The sequence below is a fragment of the Abrus precatorius genome, unplaced genomic scaffold (genome assembly GCF_003935025.1).
Source record: "Abrus precatorius isolate BTA unplaced genomic scaffold, Abrus_2018 Scaffold3, whole genome shotgun sequence".
In the NCBI taxonomy this organism is placed as follows: Eukaryota; Viridiplantae; Streptophyta; class Magnoliopsida; order Fabales; family Fabaceae; genus Abrus; species Abrus precatorius.
In genome coordinates, this window is record NW_020874373.1 from 6,908,222 (window position 1) to 6,921,629 (window position 13,408).

Here is a 13,408-nt window from a genome sequence, read left to right on the forward strand (position 1 = left end):
TTTTATATTTTTCACGTTTTTGTAGAAAATAACAAGTTCTAATAAAGATAAATATATCACCGTTGTAGGATACACTAAATATATATAACAAAAAAAAGTTAATTAATACTGATACAGTACTAATTGATAAAAATGTATTAGTATTTGTATTTTTCTGATTAAAAATTTATTATTTTTAATAAATTATAATTATGTTGTTTTTATATGTTGTTGTATAATAATTAATTAACTTAATTTATTTTTAAATTCTTTAATTGATTAATTTTTCTTTCTACAAAGCAATTACATACATGCTTCTATAGTATGAGGTATTTCTTATCAGTTCAAAAGTATATTAAAGTAAAAAAAAATATATTTCATAACAAATTTTTCAGTTACAAAGAACAAAGATAGATTTGCTGCTGTTGAAAACAATTCTTTCATTTTACAATTCTATGCCACTAACTATTATTAAGGAATTAAATAATGATAACATAATTCTTTACAATATCTTTGAATTTGTGAATTTTGAAGATTTGAAAATTCGTTGTGAAAATAACATCTTAACAGATATTTTGTTGTAAAATTTTACCAAAATTGTTATATAATTTGTATTTAATTTATCAATTAGTTTTTTAAATTAATTTATTTTATGAATATATGTGATTAGAGTGGTCATGCACACAAGTTCAATTGAAAAAAAAATAACTGCTTAAGGCAAGATAAAAGAAAGAGGAAATTAATGTATAAATTATAAATTTGTAATATATTGTTCATAGATCATACAATAATTTATATTTTATATTTTCTATCAGGTCGCAACTTGAGAAAGATGAAACAAAAAATAGTGAACAAAAAGCAACAATGGAGGATTTAGAAGATTGAACCATTTTTATTACAATATTATATAAATGTTTTTAATATTATGTAGAATTTGAACCAAATATTTTTGTCTTTTATAAAATAATTTTATCTTATTATATATATATATATATATATATATATATCTTATTTTATTATTATATATATTATGTATTGAATTTGTTCTTAACATAAAATTTGTTTAAATTTTATATGTGTCTCGTAAATTTTATATTATATCAATATCTGTAATTTTAATTGATATAAAGATTAATTTTTATATTAAATAAAATTATTATTCTCTTTTAGTTTCAATCCAAATTTTAATTGAAAATTTTGTAACTACTCTTTATTCCTCTACTTCTATTATCTTATTTTATTTTTAAAAATAATTTAATAGGAATTGACTTATCATAATTATATTTAACCTATTAATGTAGATAATGTTTTAATTATATTTTATATTATAATAATTATGATGACAAATTTAATTTTTTAAAATTAAAAAATTAATATTTTTACTTAATAATTTTGGTGCAATTTTTTTTATAAAATGTTATAAAGATGATGATAAATTAAAAAATCTCAAATTAAAACTAATTAATTATAATAATTGAAATAAATAAAATATTATTAAATATCATAACAATGAAAATGAGTATGATTTGATATTTAAATATTTAGGTAACTGTTGGTTTTATATATTTAATAATTTTATATTGTAATGAACGAATATGTAAAAAAAATATAACATTTTAACTCTGAATTAAGTTTAAATTTTAGATTTAGTTTCTATATATATATATATATATATATATCATTTATTTCAAAAATTAACAAATATTTCCCTTTAGGTACTTCTAAAATTTTATGAGTATGAAGTTTAAATCTTTACAACTACCGAAAGACTTATAATCTAAGAAAGATTGAGGTTAATATTTAAAATATTATAAAAATATTTTTTATATTAACATATCAAATTATATTTATTTATTAGAATTCTATATTCTCACTATATAATTATTCAAAATTTTTAAATTAGAATACAAATTCTAATGTTTTTGAAAATTTTACTGAGAGTATTCAATTACAAACGCAGACAACCATGCTTTCTAATGAAAAAATTTATTCATTTTGTGGACTTAAAGTTAGTTCCTAGGATGTAAATCAAAATACAAGTATTATATATAAAAACATTAATTCAATACAAATATTTTTTTATTAATATATATTTATTATGTTATATTCTTAAAATTATAAATTTTTTAATTTTTAAAAATATTTAAATCAAGTTCACTAAATATTGACTTTTTATTTTTATAAGATTATGTGATATATCACATATTAGACTATAGAGATAGACACAAGAACATCACACATTCACACAAAAATTATATCTTAAAGTAATTATCAAAATTGTTAGAACACGTCTATTTTTTTAATGACAGTATAATATTTTAATGTGTATATATTAAATTTATATTTATATTTTTAAAATAATTACAGATCTAATAAACATTTTAATGACAGTATAATATATATTTAAATTAAAATTTTATTTATTTATTTATTAGTCTTTTGTAAGAAACAATATATTATTAAATCTATTATTATCTTAATTTTATTAATTCTATTATTATTACATTAACAAATAATAATAATTTCCAGGTCGCGAATCTACATCAACATTCTATTTAAATAAAAAAAAAATAAATTCAAGCGCACAATGAACAACGTTAGATACAAATAAAAAAATTAATTAGACATTAAAATAATAATTTTTTAATAGATAATAATTTAAAATAAGTTCTATTTAGAGGTAGTTAAAACATATTTAAACCCATAATTTTTAAACAAGCTTACAAATATGAGAAGTCATACATTTAATGAACATATTATATTAAAAATATATAATGTACCATGATTCTTAATTTAAATTGTTCATCAAAACTCAAAAATTATATATATATATATTATATTTATTTACTTACTGGATTAATATTTGTAGGTGAGCATACTTGATAAAAGAGTAAAGTTTTTAATGTATATATTTTTTATGTCTAAAATTTAAATATTTTATAGTTAAGAGGAATTAAATTTATCTTTTTATTACTTTAAATATTAATTACTAATGTTGATGTACATTATTTTAAATTATAATAATTGTTTTAAGATTAAATTTTACATAAATTGAAATTAATTTTTAGTAAACTTTGTGTTATAATAATCTCATATCGATAAAATTTTAGATTTTCATGCGAGAACTAGATAATTTTGTTTAGACAAAAAAATAAAAATAAAAGTTTTAAAAAAAATTGTAAGAGAAAAACGAGAGAGAAATAAATGGAAGCTGAGCAGAAGTAATTTTTTTTTTCTTAAACAAAACTGAATCATTTAATTTTTGCATAAATTGGAACGGATCCGTTTCTATAATAATAAACATAAATTTTTTAATTTTTTAATTTTAAAAAATAATAAAATATTTTTTTGAGTGTATTTTATTTTTTTATTCGTTTCTACCAAATAACTTAATATATTGATACTCATTTTTTTAATATAAATGCTAAGCGATACAAGCAACTTAATTTACACGTTCTATCAGTTTTTTATACAATCAAAATAAGCAGTTTTCTGAGATGCAGCTTTCTTTAGAACAAATTAAAACCAACATACAAGTCTATAAAACAAAAAATAAAAAAGTAGAAACTAAGTTAATAAAGCAAACAATATAAATCTTTACTAAGTTTAATAATTTTATTTTCTGTAACTAGAAAAATGATAAAATTGTGCAGTTTATTTTTGTGATACAAAAATTGAAATTGAAGTGTACACAGAAAACGTACAAAAGAGAAGAAAGAAAAAGTAAATAATTCGAAAAATATTTTAAAAAGACCAAAATATGCTTCTTTTTTTAGTAAAAAGAAATAATGGAATCATGGATTGGAATTGGAAGTGGTGTTGACTGTATACGTAATACGTAGGATCCTTCAGGATTTGGTGACTGATGATCGCATTCAAAAGACTGCATTTCCCATAAGCAGATCACGTGTCAGCCTCCCAACGTATTTTTGTCCTCTCTCTCTCTTTTTTCTTTTTGGTTACAGAATCCCATATTTCAATTGTCAAAAAGTAAAAAATACTCCACAAGTATAAAACACCTATCTATTTTATTTTTCCTTTTTGTTTTTTTTTCAGTATCTGCACAATTATTTGTTCTTTCTCCCTCCAATTTCGCGTGGATCTCAATAGAATTTACCCCCAACTTTTCTTTCACGCGCATTGTTTTTTCTATCCAAATCTCTCCTCAGATCACCGGCACCGTTCCATTTTTTCCACCTATATTGTAATCGATCCTAAATTCTTAACAGTAGAAAGATCTAGGGTTAGAAGCTGATTCCACAGCTGTTTCAAGCACATTCGTTTCATTTCGATACAGAATCCAATTGATGCACGCGGTTTCGATTCAAAGGCGTTGAAATTCAGCCAATCCAGGTTTCGTTTTGTTCTCCGTGAGGTTAGCTCGGTTTGTGAATGACAGATACGGATACGGTTTTGGTTTAGATGACGAGCATGGAGGTCGTTAGCGATGCGGCGTCGTTGGAGGTCGATTTGTTGCAGCTCCCTGAGGTGTCCGCTCTGGCACTCAAGTCTAACCTCAGCTTTGTCGAGACGCTCTTCGAGCAGTGGTTGTCGCTTCCTGAAAGCAATCGTCTGGTACGCTTCGTTCCATGTTCATCAATTTTGGAATCAACGTATTGGTCTCTGCATTGTTTGTTTTACCATTCTTATTGTCTATCTGTTCATAGGAACGTTAGCTTTTAGATCATAAATTAATAATCATTTGGATAATAATTGTCAAATCCACAAGGTTCGTGAGAACGATGCATTATTATTTATTAGTTTACTTACTTACGTAAATAAAAGATAGCCACCGGTATGAGATTCCATAGACCTATCTCTTGAGAATTATAATTTTTCGTAGATATCCTCACCATATGTTAGGACATAGGCGTAATTAATTTCAACTGTTATGTCTAAATCTCTTTCTTCGGAGAAATCACCTTAACCTATTCTTGGAAATATTATATTTTAAATGAACTCTCGGTGCTATGAATGAAATATTGGTTTTTGACTTTTCGATTAAATGCCTTTTTATTTTTTTGTTTTTGAGTTTCCTTGTGAGGTTAAATTTTCCCCTTCGAACACTAAAGCATATAATGCGTGCATTTGTGATTTTATTCTCAGGTCTTGCTTATTATGTGTGTAGGTAACATCGCTGCTAAATGAAGCTAAGTCAGGTGCTCCCTTGAATGTCCCAGGGAATTGCTCTAGTCCAAATGCTGCAAGCAATTCTTTGCCCTCCATGTTTCCTGCAGGCACTGCACCACCTCTTTCCCCAAGAAGTGTATCGGGCTCCCCTCGCATAGTGAAACAGAGAGTTGGCCCTTCTAATTTGAGTTCTCCTTTGAAGGTTGTCAGTGAGCCAGTTAAAGAACTGATACCTCAGGTTAGGCACTTCTGATATGTTATCTTAATTTTTATATGATAGTAAAAGAAAATTCATTCTAACAAAAGAGACTGAAAGTAAGGTGTCTTAAAATATGCCAGCATTATGCCCCAAGCCTGTATTTTGTATGCACCAAAGGACTGCATGGATTTTACATCGACACAAGAACTTTTCTTTGTTTTTCTGTTGACATCAATGCTGTTGCCAAGTAGGACACGTCCAATCCTCATTGAAAACCCTACAAACTTGCTACAAATCATTTGCATTAACCCTATCCAATTTTCTTAAAATCTTTATCTGATGATATTTTCCTTTTTTGCCTGGTATGCTACTTCTTTTTTGGTTCTCACCCTCCTCCACCCCCAACCTTATCATGCTCATAACATATATACTTGTGTGCTTGCAGTTCTACTTTCAATATGGACGTCCTCCTCCAAATGAACTGAAAGAGCAATGCTTGATTAGAATTGACCATTTATTCCATGATCACCCAGATGGGCTGCACATACATGGTGAGCCTTGCACATATATAATGGGGTTATAGCCAGAAGACTGGTTGGCAAATATTGAAAAGAGAATTCCACATGCACATTCTAGTTGTTTTAAGCAATCACATCTGCTCCTTATTCTGAGTATAATAGTTTAAGTGTTTCCAGAAGTCAAAAGTGATTATCTATCTAAAAATTACGTTGTAATGTAATGAAGAGTTATAGTACTTAGTAAGTAGTAGCTCATTTCTGTTTTACTTATTTCCTGGTATGTTCAGAATTCAAGTCACTCACTAAGGAAGTGTGCAAGCTGCCATCTTTTTTTTCCACATCTCTTTTCAGAAAGATTGATAATGGAACTGGTGTTGTGACAAGGTGTGTACTTTCTCAGTTTTTTTAAACAAAGCTTTTAAACTTTTTTTTTTGTGCCATGGATGGTGTTTTTTGGTTTTAGCTGTTTGGATACCTCAAAAGTTTCTGTTTAGATGTTGAGACCTTGCATAGAGCATAACTGAAAGAGCTTTTAAGAATATAAAAAAGTCAACAGTGACGTTGAAAGTAATTAGTTTCTGAAACATGGGTACTTCATTTTGTCAAGCCTACCTATATTTGATATGTACCAGATAGCGGTACATGTTGTGTACATTTGGGTATTTATCAAAATTAATTTTTTCAAAATAATCATATGCTACGTAATGTGATTTTAATGAGACTGGATATGATTTAAGGTATAGGTAATTATATCTTGAGCACTAGTTAGACCCCATTTTTTTTCTAAAAAATAATAGTTTTTCTAGTCAATTTATAGATTATTTTACCTTTCTCTCAATTTTCTCTTATTTATTTTTTTTATTTAATCAATTTTCTGAAATTCAATAATGAACTTTTACTGTTGAAAATTTGAAGAACTGAATTTCTTGGATTTGGCAAGTATTGAATTTGGAGCTTTGGGAAAGATCTTCATCTGACATCTTGATAGTGTGTATTAAAGGAAATCAAGAAAGTATTTCCATTTGAAAAATGAATGGTGTGTGTTGAAGAGACTACAGAAAGTTGTGATTTTGTCCCTAAGCTAAATGTTTTTCTGTCTTTTTCTCCCTAGAAAGCTTTCCTCTTCTTCGGTGTCAATGAACATGACTAACATATTTGTAATTTTGATTGATTTAACTCTGATAATTTGATTTTTCAAACCAATCTTAACTAGAAAGTATTTCAGTCAGAATGGTTTTAATTAGAAAGGAAAGAACATTGATTTTTTTCTTGATCTTTGTGCTAGTTTGCGAACTGCTTTTCGCTTATTTTCAAAATGCCTCTCATGAATTTGGCAGAAATAAGTGAGTAATTCTTGAAAATAAATTGATCCAAACACTTGCTTTGTCTGTTCAATAACAAATGTCCTCAATTATTCATACTAAGACATATAACATAACATCTGACACTGTACTCTTCAAGGCTGAAAGCTGGAGGACCGAATATTAAAAGGAAGAGGCAAGTTAGTGGAAACAAGCATATATTGCCTGAAAAACAGTTCCATTCATGGTTTGGCTGAGGGTCTCTTGTTGGGCTAGGTGCTAAACTAGGAGTTACCCTTGCAAATTGCCATTTCAATTCAATTGGGCAGCATGCTGATTTATTTCTAGCTTGAAAGACCTTATTTATTAATAAATGAACATGGTTTATTTAAGTCTCGTTCCATGCTGTAAGAATTATAATTGAATGGTCTTGTTTCTTGTAATTAATATCTCTTTATAGTTATGCCTAATTCTTTTATTTAATGTTCCTATAGGAAAGCATTTATTGATTATTGGATTAATGGAAACATGTTGACAAAGGATATAGCAACCCAAGTATACACAATTTTAAAGCAACCACAGCTCAATTACCTTACTCAGGTATTTTGCTACTATTTCTTTTATTTTTGCCACTTTTTAATTTCTCCTCCTCTGATAGTTACACTCACTCATGGTCTGATGATATCTATTAGAATGTCATTTATTTGATTCCCATTTGATACTAGTATGATTTATTTTTTTAGGGGCCACATTTATTGATTTTCTTGGCTTTGATATTATATTCCTACCCATCTTGTTGGTGAACTATATCATACTTCATGTCAGGATGATTTTAAACCTGTGCTTCGTGAGCTTTTGGCAACACATCCAGGGCTGGAATTCCTGCAGAGCACCCCTGAGTTTCAAGAGAGATATGGTTTGTCTTCCATTTTGTTATAACCTTGCATTTAGGGGTTTATGTAACCGTAGATATCAGCAAATAAATTTGAAATTCTCGCTATACTTGATTTCTTTGAGAAACCATTTATGGGGTTATTGGAAGGCATAATTTTGTTCCTCTACCAAAGAGCATTTGTTGATGGTTCATTATAAAGAATTAAGTTGAAACACGAAAAACTTATATGGCAATGGGCAGTTTTACTCTTTGTTGCATGAATGGAGTGCTGTCGTGGATATTCAGAGAGATTGGGTTGCTTTGTTGCTTTCTTACTTCTTACTATTTCCCAATTCTCCTTTGTATAGAGTATAGACTTTTCGCATTGGTTGGTTAAACCAAATTCTACTCACTGGGTATGTCAAACTTGTTTCCCCATATTTTGACTGAAAAAATTAATGGGCATTGCTGTTAAGATTCTGATTGAAAAATCAGACATTCCATGCCCAAGGAGAGTGCTTTATTGTGCCAGGACATTGACATATCCTATGTCTATATTTAACCTTAAAAATGGATTGATTGAAATGACTTTGGAGCAATTTTTTATGGTTTGATTTGTTAGAGTATCTTAGAAGGATTATGATCCTATTTTCTTAGTTTCCATGTTTCCTTATATCATAATATTTGTTACCTTATTTAGTTAGGATTATTAATTATTAATACAAGAATAAGGGTTAGTACTTTAGGTTTTATTATTAAATTGTATTTGTATTGAATCACATCAAATCATGTCAATATCTATTTTATTGTATTCTGTTTTTATTCGCTCCATTTTCTCCTTCTAAACTTAAAACCTCATAATTCCAATATGGTATCAGAGCCATGGTTTACACCTTGGGGAGAATTTCTCTTTTTACCCATGTAGAGTTCATGGAACCCATCCTTAAAATTGTTATTCATCATCTTAAAGACTCGGATTTATTTTTTGCTCATCTCTGTTCAGTCCTGCCTTTGATGTGCATTCTTTCTTAGTTCCCTGATGCCCCATGCCTCTGATCAATTCCTCCATGCCCTGTCCTACCACTGTTTCACTGTTGAGTTCCCTTAAATACGGATATCCTCCAGTTCAACCCTGTTTTTGGTTTTTTAGCTATTGCTGGGGCTGATGCACTTGGTTTTTTTATCTTCGGGTGTCTTGGCAGAACCTGTCTTATTCAGAAGTTGCTGACTGGCCATCCCTCTGAGTGCCATTACCTAAGCACATCGTTATGTGTTCTGTTATGTCTATTTTTAGCTGTTCTTGTTGGTTGTGAGCCCCACATGCCGCGGTGCCAGCTTGCCAGTGTGAGGTGTCACCTCTTCTGTTGCTGATCTTAATTTGTTCATCATCCTCTCCTTATTCCGTTTTATCCTAGTTTGGATCATGGGTCTTCCTCCTGTTGTCTCCTTGTTCTATCACTAATATTTCTGTAGTCATGACTAAGCCTGATGTTTGTAACTGCAACTAGTTTATAAAGGGTTGCTTTACAGCAGAAAAGGTACATATTACTTATGGATGAACAAATTATATACCACAAAAACTGTCAATGAATTAGTAGCAAACTGATGTATTGTAATGATTGCAAAATACACATTTATGGTTTTTCATTGTCTGTAAATATTTTTTTTTATTGGCATTTTTTCGGCTATTTAAAATTTTTATGTAAAATATGAAATATATATTGAAGAGTCACACAACATTTATCTGAGTATTGGGAGAATCAGTTGAAAGACTTCTTCCATCAAAGTTGGGGCACTACTGGTCATGATTTCTGGTGTAATACCATTGTTTTAGTCTATGGCACAATTTTCATAACTACTTGTTTTTCCAATGGCCCAGCTGAAACTGTCATATACCGAATATATTACTACGTTAATAGATCAGGAAATGGTCATCTTACGCTGAGGGAGCTGAAGCGTGGAAACATAATTGATGCAATGCAGCATGCTGATGAAGAAGAGGACATAAACAAGGTTTTGAGGTAAATATACCATTTGAAAATGTCATGTCCATTAACTTCACAAAATGACCTTACTTTCTTTTTTCAAATGAGCTAAATATCTTTGTATCAAGATGCATTCATCCTTTTTACCTTTCCTTAATATTGTCCGCAGGTACTTCTCTTATGAGCATTTTTATGTCATATACTGCAAGTTTTGGGAGCTGGATTCAGATCATGATTTCTTGATAGACAAAGAGAACCTTATCAGATATGGTAACCATGCTCTCACCTATCGAATTGTCGATAGAATATTTTCTCAGGTTGGTGGGATTACTATAAAATGTTTTGCTTCTTTCTTGAGTTTTGACAACACCTATCTTCAGCCACTGACAACCAAAACTCCCCTACCCCTCTCTAATATATACGCACTGTCTGTCCACTTCTGTTTATTCAATTTATCAGATCAATTGTTGAAGTTGCATATTTTGATTAAATTTGATATTATCTCAGGTTCCTAGAAGGTTTACTAGTAAGGTTGAGGGAAAGATGGGTTATGAAGATTTTGTTTACTTCATACTGTCAGAAGAGGATAAATCATCTGAGCCAAGTCTTGAGTATTGGTATTTTGTTCCCATCCCATTTTGTTGTAGACAAGGATGATGCATTGATATTTTAGGCATGTATATTGCGTATGCTTTTTTTTTTTTTTTTAAATTTGAACTGTGCATATGCATGGGAGCATGTGCACATGCCCACAGTTATGTCTCGAGAAATTTTGGATGTAAGCAATATAATTTCGGTTGCTGTAACTACTGTAATGAAAGTGCAGAAAGCAGACCAAGTGGCAATACCTAAGTTTGGAACAAATTTCATTTTTGTTTTAGTAAACAATTTTCATTTGTAGTAATGAAATTGTTTTTGATTTTATTTCAATAACATTTTTTCAGAGTAGAAAAAGGAGGCAGCAATTACAATTTGTATATTATTGCATGAATAAGAACAGTTTGAATGAGTTGTTTGGCTTTGTTTTTGATGATTTCAAAGTACAAAGTCTAGAAAGCATCAAAATATAAAACTGTTTTGAATATGGTGAAATCAATCTCACAAACAGGTTTTATTTTTAAATTTTAAAAAACTATTTGGGAAACAATTCCAAACTCATCCAAATTGTTGCCTTGGGAGTACAAAGCCCCTGTAGCAATTCATTAGTGTCTTAGACAGTTTGAATATGATATTTTAAGCTTGTGTTGTAAGGTAGTTTTCTTAAGTATAGTGTCAAAAAAAGGCACAGCTGAAAATAGGACTGGAAATGGATTGATTGAAAATTTGGGCTGCATAGTATAAGGAAGAAGTTTGAAAATTTGAGTGCTGTTTTTTTTCTAGTTTTGTTTTAAAGTTTGTTTTTCTCACTTCTCTCTGTTTTCTTGCCTGCTGAGTATGCTACATTGGAAGTTTGACTTTTGTGGTTGACTCTTATTAACTATGTGTGATTTGGCTTGTCATGATTAGGTTCAAGTGCATCGATTTGGATGGGAATGGAGTTCTGACACGGAATGAATTGCAATTCTTTTATGAGGAGCAATTGCATCGTATGGAATGTATGGCCCAAGAACCTGTGCTTTTTGAGGATATACTGTGCCAAATCATTGATATGATTGGACCTGAGGTTTGTGTTTCAATCTTTTTTCTATTTATTGTTTGGCCATGTTTCATATGTTGTTGGAAAGTCTCATCAACTGGAATATGATTCAAATCTAGTAAGTAGTTTATAAATTTCTGTTTTGTCTATAAAAAATGACGTGCCCAATTTCCATTTTGGTTCCCCCTTTTTCTTGTCCTCTTTTGCTATCCTTTTGGTTGATATTGTGTTGTTACTTATCCTTTATGTAAGATTTTTTTTTTAATTTAAATTCTCCACTCTGCAGAATGAGAGCTATATAACTCTGCGTGACCTGAAAGGCGGTAGACTGTCGGGAAGTGTTTTCAATATCCTGTTTAATCTAAATAAGTTCATGGCCTTTGAAACTCGTGACCCATTTTTGATTCGTCAGGTGCTTGACTATTTGATAGAAGTTATTGGGCTTTTGATTCAGTATGATTGGTTATTGTTGGTGAGTTTGACTGTCTTGGTGGTATTTGTCTTGTGTGAACAGGAACGTGAAAATCCTACATTGACAGAGTGGGATCGCTTTGCTCATAGAGAATATATTAGGCTTTCAATGGAAGAAGATGTCGAGGATGCCTCTAACGGAAGTGCAGAAGTTTGGGATGAATCCCTTGAGGCTCCATTCTGACATCATTTATGTAAGTTGAAGTATGATAGTACAAATCCAATTTACTTTGCATTTTTTATATAATTCAGAAGTTGATGCTTTTGTCGGCTGGCCTGACCAAATTCAGGCTGGGCAAATTATGGATCAGGCCAGCATAATTCTGGACCAGCCCTAGGCAGTTCAAGTTTTGCATGCACAGCCCATCTATTTTTTATCTTGTTATTTGAAGTTAATTTTGACCCTTTTTAACATCGGAATATTATGCAGTGTGCATTTCTTTGCCTTGATATTTTTACAGTATTCCGTTAATTATGACGCCAATTATAAGTTTATCTCGTTTTGAACATTAGACATTAATGCAGTGTATGAAAAGATATTAACGCCCCGAAACCGAATGGACTGGCCATTGTTCAGAGACATGATTCAGGATCAGCTTTGAACGCCAACTTTGCCCCAGCAAGGGGAAAATTCCAAGCTTAGCTATGGAATGTTTTGAGCAAACAACAGCAGCGATGTTCATACCTGCTGGTAGTGACATTCATTGGGCCATTATCATGGAAGTTTTGTCGCTTGTACCAATGTTCATGTAGAGTGAGGACATTTACTAAGATGTGATTAGCCAAGTTGAATTAAATTGACATCATTGAGACACTTACCATAAGTAGCGAGATTTTCTGATGGATTTTTTCTTTGTTTTTTACGATCGAGTCACTCTTGGCTTGGATCTGAAGGAGTACATCCTTGATTTTTTGTCATCTTTGGCTCAGGCCGTCTTTTACTGAATTTCTTTTTTATGTTAGGCTAATTGAAAATTTTAAAGAAAGTGTAATGCTACACATAAAAATCTCATGCCATTTTTGTGTTATTAGACTTGCCTGATGCATACGGAGTTGTAGTATTATAAGCCGTACGTTGGATTTTCTTTATCTAATATTTAGGGAAAGCTTTGGTTCATATCTATCAAATTTACGTGGATATTGCATCCATGTGGAACTTATAAGTTGATTACTAATCAGTCTTTTAATTGAATTGAAATAACTATATTCTAAATTTAATAGAACATAATTTCAAATCCTCAAAGAAAAGGAATATATCAGTTTTGTGACGAATTAAAATTGCTTAAAAATTAAAAGAATATCATCTTACCTGAGA

General features: G+C 29.9%; 1 protein-coding gene across 3 annotated transcripts; it reads left to right on the forward strand.

The window, feature by feature from the left end:
* Positions 1 to 3,949: 3,949 nt before the first annotated feature.
* On the forward strand, positions 3,950 to 13,132 carry LOC113860820 (probable serine/threonine protein phosphatase 2A regulatory subunit B''delta). 3 transcript variants are annotated; one of them, XM_027493336.1, is made up of 13 exons: positions 3,950 to 4,554; positions 5,108 to 5,347; positions 5,754 to 5,859; positions 6,114 to 6,210; positions 7,622 to 7,727; positions 7,953 to 8,043; positions 9,881 to 10,022; positions 10,156 to 10,303; positions 10,494 to 10,603; positions 11,493 to 11,649; positions 11,909 to 12,034; positions 12,137 to 12,287; positions 12,619 to 13,132. In XM_027493336.1, exons 1-12 carry the CDS (start codon positions 4,402 to 4,404, stop codon positions 12,275 to 12,277), a joined length of 1,617 nt encoding a protein of 538 aa, XP_027349137.1. In that variant the 5' UTR covers positions 3,950 to 4,401; the 3' UTR covers positions 12,278 to 12,287; positions 12,619 to 13,132. The 3 variants fall into 3 exon arrangements, with proteins under 3 accessions (XP_027349137.1, XP_027349135.1, XP_027349136.1); XM_027493334.1 differs by having other exon boundaries at positions 11,909 to 12,287; positions 12,619 to 13,103; XM_027493335.1 differs by lacking the exon at positions 12,619 to 13,132 and adding an exon at positions 12,384 to 12,592 and having other exon boundaries at positions 11,909 to 12,287.
* Positions 13,133 to 13,408: the final 276 nt, after the last annotated feature.